The 21,359-nt window shown below is 33.8% G+C and overlaps 1 protein-coding gene across 5 annotated transcripts in view; it reads left to right on the top strand.

Annotated features, from left to right (window-relative positions):
• Positions 1–21,359, top strand: part of ZNF280D (zinc finger protein 280D) — a 129,867-nt gene that overhangs the window by 69,531 nt on the left and 38,977 nt on the right. For 4 of the 5 annotated variants that reach the window (XM_028100201.2, XM_028100204.2, XM_028100202.2 and 1 more), the window contains 6 exons: positions 400–534; positions 2,379–2,686; positions 3,151–3,291; positions 10,465–10,527; positions 16,640–16,758; positions 16,908–16,944. In XM_028100201.2, the coding sequence (XP_027956002.1) occupies positions 400–534; positions 2,379–2,686; positions 3,151–3,291; positions 10,465–10,527; positions 16,640–16,758; positions 16,908–16,944 (803 nt within the window). The remainder of the gene's footprint in view (positions 1–399; positions 535–2,378; positions 2,687–3,150; positions 3,292–10,464; positions 10,528–16,639; positions 16,759–16,907; positions 16,945–21,359) is intronic. The other variant, XM_028100205.1, reaches the window with a different exon arrangement.

The following is a 21,359-nucleotide window of genomic DNA, read 5'->3' as shown; positions in this document are numbered from 1 at the left end:
TTTTACCAACTTGTCAACCAACTGGAAATAGCAAAAATTAAAAAGAATTTACTTTTGTCTAGGATAAAAACATAGTATAGCTTTTTTAAACTATATCATGTGTCTAAACACTTTAAAATTATAATTTGATGGGCTTTCACACCACTGTTGAGAGAACTTTCATTAGAACCTACAGATAGAATTTTTATGTTCAATTTTTGTATAGGAATAGACATTTTTGAAACCCAAATACTAATGCAGAGTGTTTTAAAAAATGAGATAAAATTTGCTGTTATTTTTATGGGTGATATAAAATACTAGTTTTAAAATTATTTAGGTATCATTAAAATTAGAGCAGTTTAAGGATACAACATTTGTGGTTGTAGAAATTATTTTTCCTCCCTTTTTCTGTTAAAATAGAAAAAAGGAATACATCGTTGTACAAAATGCAGACTGCAATTTTTGACATGCAAAGAGAAAATGGATCATAAGACTCAACATCATAGAACATTTATAAAACCTAAACAACTGGAAGGATTGCCTCCTGGAACAAAAGTGAGTTTAAATGTGTTGTATTTTAACATTTTGTATGATAATAGAAATTAACTCCTGCCTTCTTTTATCTATTGAATTTAATACTTTAAAAAATGATGTCTGATTTTTATTAAGCCTTTAATTTTAGGTTTTATCATTCCTATATCTAGGAAAAAAACCTTCTGACCATTGTTTTATGGTCAGTGGTGTGTGCTGTGCTAAAGTGATATTCCTTTGTAAAAAGTGCAATTAGATTAACTATTCCCTGGGTCAGTGGGTTGTGTCAATTTTATATAGGCTGTGTTTGAGTTATTCCAGTTGGTAGTGTATATGTTGGTTTTATCTGCTAAACTATAAGATGCTTGAGATCAGGACTCATGTTTTATCTTTGTGTCCTCAGCATCTGGTATAGTGCCTTGAGTGCCATAGGTTCTCAGATGTTTATTGACGTTGTTATTACTGAGTCTCCTGTCAGAGAAGCAAGTTCTGCTGCTGGATAGCATTATGTTTTAAGTGAGCAAACAACATGTCTGACTGTATACTGATGATTGTAATTTACTTTTCCCTTTTTGCCTTATATACCTCTGTTTTCTCTGACTTCTTTATATACAGTCAGCTCTTGAATATTTGCTCCAGTGGAGGGAAACAGAGGCATGGATAATCCAAAGTGAAATAATCCCCAAAACATTTATATTTGGCTTTGGGTACTTACCTTTGAATGTGGGTATGTCTGTTATTTGAATTAACTAAAACAATATAAAGCCATGCTCTGAAGACCTAGAGCAAGAGAAGCTATCCAGCATCCTTCCCTGCAGTCCATTCATTCCATGCTGGGACTAGACATGCAGAACACTAATGTAAGCAGTGCAGTCCTCTCTCATATTTTCCCTTATTAATAATAGTAATAATATTAATAATGATACTAAATGTTTTTATAACACCTTAGAATAAGGCTTTCGGTATGCTTTTTCATACATTCTATTATTTAATCCATACAGCAATCCAATGAGAAAGATAAGGCAGTTATTGCCCCATATTATAGATAAAGAAGAGGATAAGTTACTTACTCAAGGTCACATGGCTAGGAAGGCATGGTATGAGATTTAACCTCAGGTCTTTTGATTCCTAGTCCAGTGCTTTTGTGTGAAACCAAAACACATGTATTTCATAGGACTTCCTCATAGTCTGTTCCTCAAATACATGGGAGAAGTATAGTTAAATGATTAATGAGAATGTTGGTAGGCAATTGTTTTTCATTGCCAACCAACAAATATAATTTCTGGATACTAAATGATAAGCTTTATATTAGTTCTCTTTAAGGAAATTCTAAATATTACTAAATTCTCCATCAGTATAATGAATTAATGTAACCGCTCCCATAACCTTTGTATACATAAATCCTGCCTAATGAGCCCCTGGAAAGAGGAGGTCATGTTTACTCTAGATCTTTTTGTTTTATAGTTTTTGAGGGGTAATGCAGGCCTTTCTAGAATTATTTTTTGGGCTCTGAGATTTAAATTTTGATCTCTGTGTTTGTGAATTATTTAAGTTATATCAGAGCATAAAAATAGCTATGGAATGTGCTCTTTCAATAATCATATAATTTGCATTAACTCCTAATTATACATTAATAACTGTTAACATGACTGATATCAATACAGAAAATGTACTATTACAAGTGAATAAATATCAAGTTTAATATAATTTAATTGGTATGAACATTTAGAATAAATGGAAGACTTATCCAGTTATAGTTTATACTTGCCCTTTCCAAATACTTGATGTTTAACTTTTTGTTATACAGTGATATTTTAATACTAATGCCATGATTAATTTTCTAAAGCAAACATTATCCATTTTTGTAGGTTACTATTCGAGCTTCAGTTGGACCGCTTCAGTCAGGATCTTCAACTACACCTTCCATTAGTGCAAGCACTTCTACCCTTCAGCTCTCACCTCCAAGGACTAAAAATATAACTGCTAAAAATCCCACAAAATCTAACACAAGCAAACCTAATCCAACTAAATCCAATACAAGTAAACCTAATGCAAGTAAGCCTAATGGAAGTAAATCTAAATATAAATCAAAAATCTCTAATATGCAAAAGAAACAAAGCACATTGGCTAGTAGCAATAAAAAAAGTAAAGTCAATACAGCATTGAGGAACTTAAGGTAATCTTTTATTCCTCATATATAACACTAATTTAATCTTAAGTATAAAAACTTTATTTAATATAGATTTACTTTACTACACAGCTCTCTTGTACATTTATATGCTATCACTATGACATAAAGGCCAAGCAAATAATAAAAAGGTATTTTTTTACAACTATTGAACAGTACTTGAATTATTTTTTATAATATTCATTTATTATATTGGTATTATTATATGTTGTGCTTATATCTTGTGATGTTTGTATTGCTTAATTTAATCCCTTTTATGCCAATGAAAAACACTGACTTATGTTAGATTGTTTACACTTACTCTAGTTGTTGTTCCATAACAGATTTTTCAAATTATAACTCTTATGTTCATTTAAACACCTTGGCCTTAATTAACAGAATATTAATAAGGCCCTTCCTTATTATTTTTGTTTTAAAATATATTTTTATCATTTTCTTTATATCTCCATAAGGTATCGTCGGGGAGTTCACAAGTGCATTGAGTGTTGTTCCGAAATAAAAGATTTTGCAAATCACTTTCCTACGTATGTCCATTGTAGTTTTTGCAGATACAACACTAGCTGTAGCAAAGCCTATGTAAATCATATGATGAGGTAAGATGAGTTAAACATCGGTAATTACCAATTAAAATTATAGTTCAGAAAGTTTGTTTTAAAACAGTTATCCTTTTAGAAGCCAATTTTTCTCTTTAAGGAGCTAAATGTCTCGTAATAGGGAACTTTTAGGATAATGCCTGGAACTATTTTCCCAGCATCGTAACTCATAAAATTACTGGAACTAAAATTGTGAGAACAGTTAGACTAAGAAATTAGGATAGGTTTGTTAGGGAAATGGTTTCTCTATGGGCTTTTTTTTTCCTATAGAATTTTTTAAATGGTCATTTTCAAATATAGAAAGTCAAATGTTTTAAATATATTTACCAAACAAATACATGTAATCTCATGAATATTATTCTTTCAGAGCAGTTACTTTGAGGGACTCTAGGATTTTTAATGATCTTAGGAACTTTATTCAGTCTGTTTCTCTCTCTCTCTCTCTCTCTCTCTAATCCATTGTCTCTGTCCATCTATCCATCAAACCATCTATCCTTGCATTAATTCAGTGGAATGAGAGACTATTCCAGTCATGAGGGCACTGTTGTTGGAATTCTTTTTTATTAATTCATTCAACTTGGGTTATTTGAGTACCTAATATTTGCTCTATGCAGAGAAAGCCTTCACAGCCCACATTGCTTTCATTTGTATCTCATTAATAGAGGCATCCCTTAGGATGGATTTTTATTTTTTTTTTTAAAATAGTCAAAAATTGTTTAGATATAGAGCAGTTAGATTGATTTTTCAAAGTGAGGTGGTTTTTTTTTTTTAAGTTAGAACTGAAGTATGATAGTGATTTTCTTACAGCTCATAAAATGACCTCTATGTTATTTTCTGGTCACTTCTTAGCTACTCTTTTCAAGGATTTGCCCACCTTTCTTGATGGCTTAACACCTCTCTCATACATTCTTTCCCCCTTATTAGCCTGACATCAGGTATCTGGACTTCTTCAGTGCCAGTGCTTCACATCAACTGTTAAGTTATTGTACCCCCTTTCTTATACCACAGTACCATTTTAATCTCATCATACCCACTGTTCATTTCTTTCCAACTCCTGTTACCCTGTAGGGGTAACTCCTTTTGAGTTTTTAGGACTTTGACTCCTTTTTCCAGTCCAGCAGCACCTATTTAATTTTATAGTCAACCTCACCCTCACGGTCATCTGTTTTGATTGCTGCTTTGTTTTTGTTCTGGAATCCTTTACATTTTTAGTCGTGCTCACTTGGCATAAAACCCAACATGAAACTAGAACATCTTCCTCTCCTGAAGTTTATGCTCAGTTCTAGACTACTCAACCGGTGTTTGATTCAGTCAACTCTGACTTTGTAGTCTTTAACTTTGACTGGGTCCTATCTTTTTATTTTAAAATACTTCTTTATTTTTTAATACTTCTTTTTTAGTTTTTTTTATTATATTCAGTTAGCCAACATATAGTACATCATTAGTTTTTGATGTTGTGTTTTATCTACAGTGTTTATTTAAACTTTTTCCAGTACTCTGGAGATTTTATTTTAGTCTCGTAGCTGTTAACCTGGTCTACTAGTAGGTACTCAGTCGGAAGTCATCCTTATTTTAAATAATCTAAAACGTCAAATGTTTTTCTTTGTTACTTTTATTCTAGACATTGATCTCAGAAATCACATATGTTCTATTTCTCCAAAGCTAACCCTGTCCCTTGTCTCCTCTAGTTCTTACACAGTCTTCTTGTTCAGTTAACTTACAACTTCATTTCTTCTTTCTCCCAGGTTCCTTCTACTTAAAAACATTTTCAGGTAATTTTTTTAAGATGAAGGGAATTTGTCCCTACTGCCTACTATCCTTATTTTTTGTCTTCCTCTTACCATGAATATTTGTAATGGGGCACCTGGGTGGCTCAGTTGGTTAAGTGTCTGATTCTTGATGTCAGCTCAGGTCTCAGTCTCAGGACCTCAGGGTCGTGAGTTCAGCCCTGTGTTGGGCTCCACGCTAGGCATGGAGCCTACTTTAAAGGGCTCCAAAAAAAAAAGTGTTTACTAGCTTATTTGTGATTCATTTCTTTACTTTTTGAGTATCATCCCCATCTACCAACTAACATTGCTCCTTTAAAGATCATTTATCACCATGTTTATTCACTTTTTTCACTCTTACTACTTCATGACCTCTTTAGAGTATTTGAAGTTGTCATCACTCACTTTTGAAAGTATTCTCTTTAGCTTCTGTTAAACTGTTACCACTATCTTTTTTCTTCCTTTTTGGCTACTTTATTTCATTGCCTTTTCTTCCTTTAACTCATCATGCTTCTTTACATTTCCTTTTTTGGTAACTTAACCACTGTCACTTTTACCCTTCAACTTTAAATCTTCCAATTTTAATCCTTAGTTTTCCTGAGATCCAACTCTGTATTTCCAATTATTTTATATATTTTTTTTACCTTTGACTCATTAGCATCTAAAAAGAATGAACCAAACATTATCATCTGTCCAGAATTCACACAACTACCCAAATACTCTTTCAGGGCATCATTTCTGTGCATGTGGAACACCAGCTGGAAACAGTTCACTATCCCAAGTTTCTTAAGCTCGTGAAGTTCTCTCAGTCAGCCACTGTGCATCATGGCTTTCTGAGACTCCCCTTTTTGCATTCTGCTACTCTGCTTCCCAACTACTGCGGTGGTCTACACCTATATTCCATTTCCTCTAAACCAGGCCCCAGGCATCCTTTCCCCCAGTATACTGCTGTGTGGACAAATACATGGTTGCCCGAATGGGGCTTTAATTCTAGCCTTAATTTGTAGGGGGTCAAATTGGAAAATGTTTTCTGTTTTGTTAAACCAAGGATCGTTTCACCTTTCCCTCTCCCATTTATCATAGGCTTCCCACCTGTCCTATAGAACCTTCAAATCCATTCTATTCCAACATTGCCGATTAGCCCACCTCCCTCCATACCCTTTTTCCAGTTCCCCAGTGAGCCCCAACCCTGCACTTCATGGTCTTCACACACTGAGCTCCTACTCATTGTTAGCTTTTTTCTTTTCCTTTTTATCTACTGGTACACTTGCCTCCTTCCCTGTCTTAGATATCTCCCATTGAATGGCCACCATTACCTCTGCCCAGTGTGGATCATATTATAGGTTGAATTCTGTATGTGTAGGAGCTTCATTTTCTCCAGTGGATGAGTACCTTTAATCTCTATCCTATACCACCTCTGTACTCTCAATTGGTCTTTTTCCCTCTGGTCTCATATTTGCCCCATTCCCATAAACTGACTACTCTTCCCCAGAGTAAAGTTTATTGCATAACTCATTTTTTTAAAAGATTTTGTTTATTCATTTGTGGCACAGAGAGAGAAAGAGAGAGCATGAGCAGGGGAAGAGGAAGAGGGAGAAGCAGGCTCCCCACTGAGCCAGGAGCGCAATGTGGGGCTCGATCCCAGGACCTTGGGATCATGACCCAAGGCAAAGGCAGACGCTTAACCATCTGAGCCACCCAGGCACCCCTGCATAACTCATTTTTGTCAGTGGTGATTCCTTATTCTTTTTAAGTCTCTAGAATGTCCCTATTCTTCCTCTCCATTTACCTTTTTTTGGGAGTGTCTGATCACCACAACCACTCACAAGGATCATTCCTCACTTTGAGCTGTGTATCATTCATTTATTTTGCCTTTTATTATATTTGTGTCTGTATTATTTCCTTGAGAAGGGGCTCTTTGTATTCGCCATGTCATCTAGCACATTACAAATAGCAAGTCATTGTTTGTTGTAATTATAAAAAGCTCTAAATAAAATCTCAAGAGGATATTAAAAAATCTTGATGCATTTGGAAACTTTTTGGAATAAGACTCTTGAAGAAGAGCATCATTAAACATGTAATTTTAAGTGATTTTTTTAAACAAATAGTATTATTTGGGTTTGGTTGTTTAAATTACTACACCTTATTTGCTTGTAGCCTTCAGGTAGCACTATAAGTCACCTGAAAAAAATGGAAAGAAATTACCATATAATATTGTTATTCCTCAACATGATGTATAAGAAAGGTTTTTCTCTACATGTAATAGAATTAAGTTATGGACATAAGTATTTAATATCTCTTTTTCTAGCAGAGTTTACTATTTGCTAAGAAGTATGGCAAGCTGGTGGTGAAGAATCAGACAAATCTGGATTTGAATCCAAGCTTCACCACTTATTTATTACCTGTGACTTTGGGCAAGTTACTTAACCTGACTCCCAGTTTCCTTTTCTCAAAAAGAAAGTCATTGTGATAATTACAGAAAATGTACTTAAAGTGCTTAATAAAATGATTTTTACTTAGGAGATATTCAAGTAATTATAGCTGTTATCATTTATAAGTTGTCATTATTAGGTATTGTGGATAAAGTCCTTGCCTCTAATTTTAACAGTTTTAGTAGGAGAGATAATATTTACCTAACTTAAGGTGGTAAACAGATGACTATGAGAGCACAAGAAGGTAAGAATGAGTTCTTTCAACAGGAAATAAGGGGAGGTATTCTCTAAATGACATTTCACGTAGGCTTAGAAGGATGATCTAAAATTTTTCCAAGGAAAAAGAAAGCTGCTATAACAGTTTGTTCCTATACAATGGATAAGACAGAGCACTGAATTAATTTTTATAAGATATGCTTGAGTTCATTATATATTTTTGTATAGATTTATTGGCATTAAGTAATAGTCATTAGAAGAACAATTGGAATATTGTGATAGCATCATAACTGATGTCCTGTCTACAGTCTGCCCCCTACCCCTCCAGTTCTTCCTTTCTTCTGTTACTACAGTAGGCATGTCTGATCAGGTCATTTTTGGCCTAAAATCCTTTGCCTTCCTAACATTAATAGTCATGAAGTTCAAATATTCTGGAGAGTATAAGACTTTTCAATATTTAATTTCTAACCACTTTTCCAGCTCCTTTAGTGCTTTTTTCCTGAAAATCCTGCTGTATCTTGCTCTTTGCTTTGTCTGGAGCAAGGCAGTAGTGACCTTCTTAACTGAAATGAAGTCCTGATTGTTAGTTGGCTTCTATTCCATTTACTTGCAGTTTTCCTTCATGCAGCCACAAAACTTTGTATGTATCACTATTAACGTTTATCTTATAATTATTTATGAAGATGTAGTCATTTAAAAGCACTTATTAGGCGTTTATTCTGTGCTAGATGTTGTTTGACTTTTTCCCCTCCCCCCACTCACCCCTGGACTTTGACAGCTTGCCCTCTTTTTTTTTTTTGTATCTTCAACCTCTAGTGTAATGTCTTAAGTAGTAGGCATACCATCAATATTGTTGATGTTCCTTTTGTGTTTCATCAGAAAAAGTTGTTAATGGTACTGAATTAAGATTATTAAGAAAATACGGTCAAAGGGAGTTTTTTCACCTCTAGTCTTATTGAGGTATAATTTATAAACAATGAAATTAACTTATGTTTAGAGAATAGCCTAATGAGTTTTGATAATTATGTACAGTCATATAACCAGTTGGTGAATTTTTAAAACCTAGACTTTAACATATGTTTTTACTTTGTTGTTTTTAAAATTATAACCTTTTTTCTCTTTTCTTAAGATTTATTTCTATATTGTTATTAACTTTATGCAGATCTAATAGGAAAAAGAATTTTTTTCCTCCTTATTTGTGAGCTATAGACTATAATACAAGAATAATAATAAAAGGATGGAATTTGTGTAACAAATATAAATAAAGAGGCACTATAAGTTTTTTTGTAGATTGGAAACTAAATTAAAACTGGATTCGGACAACTAGAATTTTAAAATTACCAACATTTTAATAAGTTACAAGTTGTAGACAGAATGGAAGCCATCAAAGACCCTAAAATGTAATTTTTTTTTCTTCTCAAACCAAAATTGAGGAAAAAGAAAAAATAACTTTTAAAAAGTAACTTTTAAATCTCATTTAAAAAATAACTTACTTTGGTTCACATTCTTTGAGCATCAGATAAAATCTTGGATTTATTCTTCTGAAGAAACAGTTATGTGCACAAATTTTTGCATATAATTTCAGTGTTTCCTAACCCCCAATGTTCTCTTCTAAAAAAAAACCGACTTAATATTTTTGTGTTGTCTTATATTTATAAGATATTCATATAAATGTCTTATATTTAATAGTCGTTATCCCCAAATTGAAGAAATGACTTAGAAGTCTTCTGAGGACATTTTCTGGGGATTCTGGCAAGTCACAGTATTTCTTTCCCCATACAGTACATGCTGTACTGGTGATGGTTACTTTGTATCCGAGAGTTACCATTGACCTGGTGTGTTGGCTGCTTTGAGTCTTTCAGTGCAAACTAGGGCTACCATTTCTCAATCTTTAGGTTGCATAAGAATTACTGGAGAAACTTGTTAAAACAGGTTCTGGTAAACCCCACTGCCAGAGATTAATTCAGTTAGGTTTGTGGGGGGCACAAGAATTTGCATTTCTAAATAAGCTCCTAGGCGATGCTGATGTTTCTAGTCTATGACTCCACTTTGAGTAGTACTGTGCTAAAGCTAATCCTGGATGTCTAATACAGGAAAGCTTTCTTTACTAGATTTAAAAGGGTATATGAAAGCTATTATCATTGGCTACAAAGTTTGGTTAGAGGTTCTCTGTTTTGTGTTTAGGGGGAGCATTATTTTAGCTCAAGAGTTCTGCTTTAGTTTGTTTTTTATAGAACTTCTACTAGTAATTGCAAAGAACTCTCTAAATATTTGATTTTACAAATGGTAAACAGTGGCAATTAGCTGAAGTACTATTTACTTCACAGATCATTTGGATTTTACTCCCCCTCCCCTGATACAGGCATGTTAAGATTGGAAAATGATTTTAAAAAAATGATGATTGATAATGATTCATGTTATTTGCAGAAATTTAATTGTCTTCAACTCTTCCTTAACAGATGAAAAAAATTAGCTTGAGCTACTTTTTAAAAAGAATTTTAAGTATTTCCTTTTTTTATGTAATGGTGAGGTACTGATCTTATAAGAATATACTTAGAGAAATATGTGTCATTAGAAAATAAAAGGATAAAGTGGAATTTAGGACAAAACTTTGAGTTAAACAGGGATGGCAAGCATTATTTTATTATATCATGATCTTTTATGTAAAACTAGAAACTTTAAGTACAAACTTAATAAAGCTATAAATTAATAAGACTTACTATATAATTAAATTAATAATATCTGTTTTGTCTCTCCAGTTTTCATAGTAACCGTCCAAGTAAAAGGTTTTGTATTTTTAAGAAGCATTCAGAAGATCTCAGGTAACTAGTTGATCTTTTTAAAATCTTTATATTGAAAAATTATTTAACTTAAATTGTGTATGTATGACATCTTTATTGAGATATAGTTCATATACTATTTAATTCATGGCTTTAAATTGTACAATTCTTAGTTTTCAGTGTATTTACAGAATTGTGCAGCCGTCACCACAGTTAATTTTAGTACCTTGTCATCACTCCAAAAAGAAACTCTTATACACATTAACGGTCATCCCCATTTCCTCCCAACTCCTCCCATCCCTAAGCAACCACTAATCTAATTTTTGTTTGTATAGATTTATGTATTGTGGACATTTCGTATAAACAGAATGATGCAATATGTGATCCTTTGTGACTGGCTTCTTCCACTTAGCATATTTTCAAGATTCATCCATGTTGTAGCATGTCAGTACTTCATTTTTTATTGCTGAATAATATCCCATTGTATAGATCTACCATAGTTTGTTTATCTGTTAAGGTTATTTTAATTTTGAAGCCATTATGAATATTGCTGCTATAAACATTTGTATACAAGTTTTTGTCTGGACTTGTCTTTTCATTTCTCTTTTGTACGTGTGTAAGGATTAGAATTTCTGTGTTATATGGTAACTCTATGTTGAGCTTTTGAGGACCTGCCAAACTGTTTTACAAAGTACCTCCACTACATTCCGACAAGCAGAGTATGAGGGTTTCAGTTTCTTTACATCTTTGCCAACACTTGTTATTATCTGTTTTTTTTTTTTAAAGGTTTTATTTATTGATTTGAGAGAAAGAGATAGCCAGAGTGGGGTTGGGTGCAGAGGGAGCGAGAGAGACACAGACTCTTCACTGAGCAGGGAGACTGATGCGGGGCTCAATCCCAGGACCCTGGGATCATGACCTGAGCTGAAGGCAGATGCTTAATTGACTGAGCCACCCAAGCACCCCTATCTATTTTTGATCACAGCCATCTAATGGGTATGAAGTAGTATCTTATTGTGGTTTGTTCTCATTTTTTAAAAACCTGATGTTAGGAAGACCAATCTAAATGATTGCTACTGGATGTTAGAGAGTTCTATTCATTATATCCTTAGACTAGAGGTATGATTAACCTATATTTTCTTGCTAAATTTGTTTCAGTGGTGACAAGTGGTATCAAGATGATATCTTTATGCATTTATATTGTAAAGTGAGAACAAAAATAAGGCCTCCAACAATATTTGAATATTAAAAAGATACCTAAGATACCTAGTAAAATGACTAACACTTTTTTTAGTTTTGAAGTACATTTCTCAAACCACTGGAATTCTTGAAATTATTAGGTAGCTTAATAATTCTTATTTTTCCTTTATCAAATAGAGAAGTATACAACTTGCTTACTGTGCAGAAAGAAGTATTGATGAATATTTCTAAAGACATTGATAATTAACTTTGGTTGTTCCACATGCTTAACTCAGAATCAACTGAGCACCATTTTTTTTTAATATTCTTCTGAATTTTTTGGATTCTGTTCTTTATTTTGTTCACATTGCCATTGCTACTTGAAATAATCAGTGTCTTTGCTGTACTAAGCTAATATATAGAGATAAGGTTAGCCAGTACTTGTTTTGGTGCTTTGAGTTAGTGGAAAAGGTGAAAAAAGGGATGATATTATGTTTCAGGGCCTTTGTACGTATTAGTCCCTGTGACTAGTCTTGTTCCCCAGATTTCTGTATGTATTCCTTTATCTACTTTGGGCCGCTACTCTGATCAGAGTGAGCCTTTCCTTGACCACTTGATTTTACCTTGTATCTTCTCCCCTGTGCTTCACTCCAGCACTTCCTATCTCCTTTTTATTCTACATTTTTATCCAGATCATCTTTCATCATCTGACATACTGTGTACTTTTTAAATTTTTCTGTGTCCTCTCACTAGAATATGTGTAGTTTAGATTTTTGTCTCTGCCAGGCATTGACTAGTGCCTGACACATGGTAGGCACTCAGTAAGTATTTGTTGAATAAGTTAATGTATATGTTGAAAATTATTTATATGAACAGCAGGTCCCACCTATGCTATAGCTCATAGGGATCAGTAGCTTATAGGGAGAGAAAATTTTGATTTAGTTTTAGAAATATAGTAGTATAAATTCTAAAACATTTACTGATTTCAGGGAAATGGTTTAAGATTATATTAGATGTTGCCTTTACTGAAAATTTTTATAAGAATAAAAAGGGTTTTTTTCAAAAGATGAGATTTTGGTTTGATTTTTTACCTTACTGTTATCAAGCTCAGTTATGTGTGTGTGTTTTTAAATGAACTGTATGATTTTAAAGATCTGGAATACTTTTCTTTCAACTGGAATAGGTCTGAAATAAAAAACTGGTCAATTTCTGTGAATGGACATAGCATACTTAGGATTGTAGAACAATAATTTTTGTGATTACTCTTTTGTCTGAATGGAATATGCATTCTTTGGCTATTTATTATACATCTGTCAGGTACATAATATAGCAGGTCTTATGAAGATGATACTGATGAATAAATCTTGGAATCAACCATCAGGGAATGTATAGTTTATTGGGTGGGAGATAAGGGGTGAATGTATAAAACTATAATAAAGCAAAAAGGACCTTTAGTAAGTGCAATAGGGTCTTTTTTCCAAAGGGGAGGGTGATAACTTGGAATGATCTGCATAGGTGTTAGATATACTTGGCTTTAAAGAATGAGTATTATTTATACTGATAGAAGATGCACAGAGGCATTTGAGTTAAAAGAAATAGCGTGAATAAAGGTGCAGAAATGAAAGTGTACTAGGCATACAGAGGGAATGGCTAGTAGTAAATGGATGGAGCATAAAGTTTAGATAATAGTAATAAGATTGAAGTCTGGAGTAGTAGTTTTAAGCTTAGAGCTAAATTGTGAAAGTGCTGAAAATAAGGTTAAGGATTTTGGACTTAATTTGGAGAACGTTAGAGAAACTTTGATATTTTATATAGAATCAAGTGATACTGAACGAAGTTTCAATAGTAAGGTAAGTTATAGATGCATGAATCCTATAGATTAGGACTATTGTAGTTATGAACAATTTAGTAGGGCCTAAGTTAAAATGATGAGGCAGTATTACATCATGTTTAAGAATATGGGCTCTGTCTGGAATCAGAGTGCTCAGTTTCAAATCTAGTCCTGACCTTTATCAGCTATGTGTCCTTGGTAGTTTACTAAGCAAACTTTTTTTTTTTAAGATTTTATTTACTTATTTGACAGACAGGTAGAGAGCACAGGTAGGCAGAGAGGCAGGCAGAGGGAGAGGGAGAAGCAGGCTCTCTGCTGAGCAGGGAGCCTGATGCAGGGCTCAATCCCAGGACCCCGGGTTCATGACCTGAGCAGAAGGCAGCCGCTTAACCAACTGAGCCACCCAGGCGCCCCTTACTAAGCAAACTTTATAAAAAGGTGATAAATTATAGCAACTACCTTTTTAGGTCATTAAAATATTTATGTGTTTATTTATTAAAGATTTATCTATTTGAGAGAGAGAATACGAATGGGAGGAGGGGCAGAAGGAGAAAATCCCCAAGCAGACTCCCCGCTGAGCACAGACCACCCCCCCAACGCAGGGCTCCATCCCACAACCCATGATATCATGACCCCAGCCAAAACCAAGAGCTAGACACTCAATCAACTGAGCTACCCAGTTGCCCCAAGTTGTTAAAATATTTAGATAAAATGATATGTCTAAAATTGTTAGATTGGCACAGTATAGGTACTCAATAAATATTATAATATTCTTGCCATACTGAATATTTTAAGGAAGAGACAGATAACTGTAGTTTGAGCTCTACTGTTGGAGGAAACATCATAAGAAAGATCAGTCAGGAGAAGTTGATTTGGGGAAGAAGTACATGATTTTAGTTTAATGAAGGTCAGTTTTAATGTGCTAATGTGACATCTAGGTGTAGATATAGAGCACACTGTTAGACTAGAGCTTTAGGGGATAAGTTAGTCTAAAGTATGTTACTTGTTTGTATTTTGTATATTGGCAAAACTTAAAATTTTAAAGTATGTGATGAACTTCAAAACCGTATTTATGCTTTGTTAATAAGTTGACAGTAACGATGATCACATTACATGATCTATTTTTTTTCACCTAAGCAAAAATCACTTATAAGCAGGATTTCAAAGAATCTCATGGAGGAAGAGGTGCAACCAGAACAAATAAGCGAAACAAAGCCATCAGTTACTACCATGGCTTCTCTCTAGTCTGACCTGCTGAGGCAGGATGATCTTGACTTTATTATTTTCTCTGGACCTGGGTTCTATTTTCCTTCCTTAGTGCAGACCAGCTTTCTCTATTGGTGACTTGAACATACTAGTCCCAGTCTCCTACATCTTCCCAGATCAAGAAATTTGATTATAAATCCCAATTTTACAAATCCTTGTTTAGTGAAGGCATGATGAGTTAGGCATTCCATCCCTGGTGCAAGTAACTATGACTAGTGGAATAGTAATTTACCTACTACTTACCATTGAGACTACTTTTGGTTTCTGCAAGGGCAGTTTGTTAATAGAGAAGACTGTATAATTAGTTATTAAAGTTAAGCTTTTAAGTTTAACTTAAAAATATTCCATTTAGAAATCTAGTACATTTTAGTAATCACTTTCAAGAGGACTTTTAATTAATGTTTGATAAAGTTCATTTAAGTTGAATAAATTTTTTAAACAGTTACATTTACAATTCAAGTTCCTTAAACACCTTAACATCATTTACACATTTAATATATTTGATTTTCTTTTAAACAGCATTTCATATGCTTGACTCATAAGATCCAAAGTGCTTAATCTAGTAAATATAATAAATTAAACATATAATGGTTTTTTAAGTTCTTTGAAACATTTCCATATTTTTGCAGGGTTAATAATATTTTTAAATACCTTTCAACAAAAAATCAAAAGTTTAAACACAATTTGAATTAGAATCTGAAGGCCAGTGTTACATCCTGTATGCCAATTGTGTTTAAATATTTCAAGTAGCAAATGCTACACGGTCTGATCCAATGAGTATAAAAACTATTCCTGAATTCAACAAAGAGTATTGACGGCTTTGGGAATTGTTTCCAAACATTTTTTTAAATTTATGATCATTACAGATTTCGTTTAGGAACTGCAGCACTCAGTGGAGTTTTGTTAAGGAACAAGTAATTTAGGCCCCAGCTAGTGGACCAGGTCACCGTGCTGATATGCTAAGGCCCAAGCTTTGGACATCGGTAGTGAATTAACTACTTTAGTTAATTCAGTGTTAAATGAGAATAATGCCAACCTTGGATGGTTTTGGTGAGAATTAAACTAAAAATATATGGGAAAACCTTTAGCACATGGTACACAATTGATGGCAGCTACAACATCATCTCTTTTAAAGCCTTAACGTTTCTCTCCTAATTTTTTCATCACCTAAATAAAACACTAGATTGTAAGCTCCTTTAGAGCACAGACTATATTTTTTGGTCATCATTATAATCACAATGCAGTATAATAGTACAGAATGTATAAAGACAGCCTCAGTAAACATATATTGAGTGAATTAATACTATATCCTTGCTTTGCAGATGAACAGAGGCACAGATAGATTGTGACTTGTTAAAATGACACAAGTTGGGGTGCCTGGGTGGCTCAGTCGTTAAGCTTCTGCCTTCGGCTCAGGTCATGATCCCAGGGTCCTGGGATCGAGCCCCGCATCGGGCTCCCTGCTCGGCGGGAAGCCTGCTTCTCCCTCTCCCACTCCCCCTGCTTGTGTTCCCGCTCTCGCTGTGTCTGTCTCTGTCAAATAAATAAATAAAATCTTTAAAAAAATAAAATGACACAAGTTGTTAGTGAGGCCAAGGCTGGGCTGTAGGTCTCCTGTCACCTAGTTTTTAGCATGAGCAGTAAAAGTTTATAAAACAAAAATACTTTCTGTAAATAAATGGTAGCATAATTTGAATATGGCTATTCCATTTTCCAGAGAATCATTTCAGTTATATCAAGTTTTATAACAAAAACGGGAGTGACAGTTATGACATAAAAAACAAATTATAGAAAAATAATCATTGAACTTGTGTATGGATTTTTATAAAAGATAAAAACCTTTTCTTTTATACTATTTCCTTTTTTTTATTTTTATAGGGGCATTACTCTAGTGTGCCTTAATTGTGATTTCATAGCTGATGTTTCTGGCTTAGATAATATGGCCACACACTTAAGTCAACATGAAACTCATACTTGTCAAGTTGTAATAGAGAAAGGTACGTATATATAATTGTATTACTTTGGATTTTTGATATTTATTCCAGTATTTTTGGTCAGCCACATATGGGCTCTTTACTAAATCGTTATTCTCACTCATCATATTTCATGTGCTGTTTTAAATATAAAACTTTTCTTCTAATTTCAGTTTCTGTTTGTATCCCAACTTCTGAACATCTTTCTGAGTAAGTTTAATTTTTACTTCAGTGCATTTTACTTTGATGGATTTTAGCACTATTGCATTTTAAAATGTATCATTAAAAGAAATGAAAAATATTAAAGTATTTTTTTTTTTTTTTTAAAGCTGCTTGTTGAAATAGGTTCCTGCTCTTTGGAGCTCGTGACCTGGTGCAAGACAAGTTGGAATTTCCTAAGTTCAAAGTTCTGAGATGTTTTCTTACACAAAGGCAGTTAAGCAGCCAAGTTCATGACACTAGCTCTCATTATTCAGCAATTTTCAGCTTCAAATGGGACTAGATTCTTATTCCACCTTATCTTTGTGTCAGGTTGACATATCTTAACATATGTTTTGGGTTTTTTTTTTTTTTTTTTCCAGTTGGCTCTCTCCAAAAATAACTTTTGTTGCTATGGTCATTTCTTACTTTGCTTAAAATAATTTGTGTTTTTCTCTGCTGTACTTGCCTTCAGAATAATACATTCCAAATGATAATGGCTGTTTGTCTTTTTGTGTTTTGTCTGCTTTCGTAATTTCTTATAAGTCTTAAGTTTTTAGGCCAGATGATTGTCTTTTTCCTCATCCGTTGTCTGTCATTGTGCTATTTTTCTTATTTTTCAGATGCAGAGGCAGCCCAGAGATTTCAAAAAATGTCCAGGGTACACCTGGACAGTGTCCCCCTTCGATGGACACAACTGATGCCTGTTCTCTCTTTTCAAGGAATGTGAATAATTTGACTGTGGGACCTGCTGTAGGTTGTGGTCTCAAGAAATCAGATTTTGGGGAGACTCCCTTCCTTCATGGCTGGCCTCCCATCAGGCTGATGATGATTTAGCCAGGGATGGTCTCAGGGCCCACCAAATTGAGCACACCTTCCCACTGGGGGCTTTGGCTCTTGATCTTAAGCTTGTGGGTCGCTTGTGGCCAAGAAAACCCCATCAGATCAGTGCTTCAACATCCAAGTTGAAGTATAGTCATTTTGGCTCCTGCCTTTTAATCTTCATCTAGCATGAATGCAGTCCAAGGAATACAAAAGCTCTCTGGTTGTTAGGAAACCATGGTTATTTTCATGTCCTTGGAACAACAGGTCTCTAAAATTATGTTCCAAATTGCAGTTATTTTTCTATCATTTAAAATATATTACCCAGTACTAACTTTCTAGTTTTTTAGGAATACCAATTCTCAGATTTTTGAATTTTAAAAAATTTAATTTTGGTAACTTGGTTTTATGTTCTCCAAATTTACTGATGTCTATTTTATGATGTCTATTTTTATATTCTTTTCTTTAAAACTGTTGTTTAGTGTTTGCTTTGTTTTGTTAAGAACTCCAAGAGATTCTCTGGAATTCTCTATGGATTCCTTTATAGCTGCCTATTTATAGCTTTTTATTTTGGCTGTTGTTCAAACCATTCGACATTATTATATCCTCTGTCTTACTTTGGGATTATTATGATCAATATTATCTTAATAATTGTGGGTTTTAAAGTGTAAAGAATTGGTAAAACCTCTTCTTGCAGACCTTTAAACAAGTTTTAAAGTCACATATTTGTACATCTAATATATAATATCTACTTAACCATTAACATAGTCTCTTTGGGTAAAGGTAACATTAAAAATTATGGGGACCAATAATGTAGTTGTTTATATTTTTTATATATATATATATATATATACACATACATATATATCTCCTCATACATATGTATATTTTAAGAATTTGACATTTGTTTATTTTAGTTACATTAAATATAGACCTACTAAACAGTTTTGATGCTATTAATTTCTTTTAATAAAAAATTGTATTGTTTAAGTGCCTCAGGAATTATTTACTAATAAAGAATTCATATGAAAGCTCTAGATTTATCATATAAATAGGAGGATTGCTTTAATTGTTTTATGGAGGCCTTATTATCATTTGGCCTACAAACTGAAAGCTATATCTACTTAATGCACCTTACATTGTTTTCCTCCAGGACAATTGAAAGGTCACTATACTATACCAATTTCTTGAATCTTAAAGACAAGCAAAATGCCTTTTGTGATCTTACCTGCTGTGAGGACAGGCAGGCTCTAAAAGTATGACTCAATTATGTTTTTTACTGTAAAATCAGAACTTCTTTAATTTTACTTAGAAAAGAAATTTAAAGCTAATTTAGATGACTGCATGTGCTCCTTGCAAATAATAATCAAAAAAAGTTCAATCCACTAGTGTCAAATTTCCCAACTAATTAGTACTGTAAATGAATGATTTTCCAAAAGCTCCCAAAGTGGCTTGTTTCTTAGCAAGTGGACCTGGTGATATGCTAGTCTTTATTTCCTTATTTCTAGGATGTTTTGTCATTCATCCTTCTTCTACCCAATTTTAAAAATATTTTAAAATTTTGCCCAGAAGCAACAACTTCTTTCCATTTGTAACAGAAGTTTCTTTTTTGTTTATAAATCCTTGCTCTACCTTGGTTAAAGCTCAAAAATATGGTAAACTACATTCTTGATATCACTGTAGGAGTACTGCTTTGTGTTCTTTCCTAGGACTCTATCTTATAGTATTATCAAGTTCATTTTCTTAAATTTTAAACTCTTAAAGTTCTATCACATATAACTTCCTTTTTAAAAAGTTGGTATAAATAAAACACTTAAGGCAGTTGGTACAAAATTTGCTTATTATACACAGTTGGTTGAATTTTAATTTGGTGCTGATGAGTTACCATCAAGTTTATTCACCTGATCAGAAATTGTCATTTCATGCACGTGTGTTTTTGGTTACCACCAAATAAAAAGTGAAGTTTAGTTTGAATCCATCGCCATTCTTAGAAAAAATGGTTCCTAAACTATAGAGACTTAGGATTCTTGCCACATTTTTGTCACATTTTGGCAAAACACCTTGCTGCTTTGGGCCTCATTTATTTATTCAGTGATTTCTCGAACATCTACTTTGTGCCGATCTCTGCCCTTCTCGAACTCATGTTTTATTTAGTGCTGAAAGGCAATAAAAAGTAAATAAAACATGCAGTATGTTAGACTGTGGTCAATACTGTAGAGGAAAATAAAGTAGGGAAGGGGGATAAAGAGTACATGGTGGGAGTTGGTGGTCAGAGAAGGCCTCACTGAGACATGACATCTGAGTAAAGACCTGAAGGAAGGACTGCAAGGAGAATGGGTTGGCCACAAATGAGTGAGCAAGAGAGAATAGTAGGAGATGGGGCCTGCAAGGTAATGTGGGCCATGTATGAATTTGGTTTTTACTCTGAGATAAGAAGCCATTCATTAGAGGATTTTGAATAGTGGAGTCCTGTATAACTGAGTAAAAACTACAATCAACAAAAAACCTTAAATAGAGAAGAGTGTTTATATTACTCTAGTCCCTGTCTTGAGAATAAACTACAGAAGACCAAGGGCAAAATCAGGGAGACTAGTTGGAGGGCTCTTGTAATAATCTAGTGGGAAATGGCAGGGGATCAGGCTAAGCAACTAGCAGTGTGGGTGATAGAGGTTTGATTTTGGATATATTTTGAATTTATTGATAGTTTGAATGTGGAATAGAGAAAATGTTGAGGGTGACATCATAGTTATTTAAGCAAATGGGAAGATGGCATTGATGCTAATTGATATGGGGAAGACTAGGAAGAATAAATTCGGAAGGGAAGATGAAGACTTTGGCTTGGGGCATGTTTTAGTTTGAGATGCCTGCTAGACATCCAAATAGAGATGTCATAGTCATTCACTTATGTGAAGTGAGGGGAGTGTTCTAGGCTGTAAATATCACTGAACATTTTTAAATGTCATGGGAATGAATACAAGTAACACCGGAGAAAGGTGAATAAAATTGGTATATCACTGTCGATATCTTGGTTATGATTTTGTACTATAATTTTGTAAGATGTTATCATTGGGAGAAACCAGACAAAAGGTGCATGGAGTCTCTATATTATTTCTTACAACTACATGTGAATATAAAATTGTCTCACAACAAAAGTTAAATTAAAAAAAGTCGTGGAACTGTATAAGATTACCAAGGGACACAGTAGAGATAGAAGGTAAGGTCCACAGATTGAGCCCTGGGGAATCTGACAATAGAGGCTTAGGGAGATGAAAAGGTATTGGCAGAGGAAACTAAGAGGGAGTGGCCGATATAAAAGGAAAACTGGGGGAGTGGTGGTTTCCTTTTTGTAAAATATGAGTGCAGACATATTGTAGAGTTCTGGGATTCTTTATTCAATATTGGTCATACATACCTGTTAAAATTTGTTCTTAGTAGATGAGTACAGAGTGCCACATATCTTTATCTCTGGTAGCAGAAACTTTTGACCTTGAGAAAACTAAATGTCAGCATTACTCCTCAGCACCTTAACTTCCCTACATGTACTCTCATAAAAGTAACTCTCTTATATTTTTACAAAAGAAAGTAACTAGGTCATTGTTTCCCAA

This window comes from Eumetopias jubatus, unplaced genomic scaffold (assembly GCF_037043125.1).
Source record: "Eumetopias jubatus isolate StellerSeaLion01/CBP00866 unplaced genomic scaffold, mEumJub1_p1.0 scaffold_7, whole genome shotgun sequence".
Taxonomy (NCBI): Eukaryota; Metazoa; Chordata; class Mammalia; order Carnivora; family Otariidae; genus Eumetopias; species Eumetopias jubatus.
The sequence above is the reverse complement of the archived record's forward strand: the minus strand, read 5'-3'. Positions and strand labels throughout refer to the sequence as shown.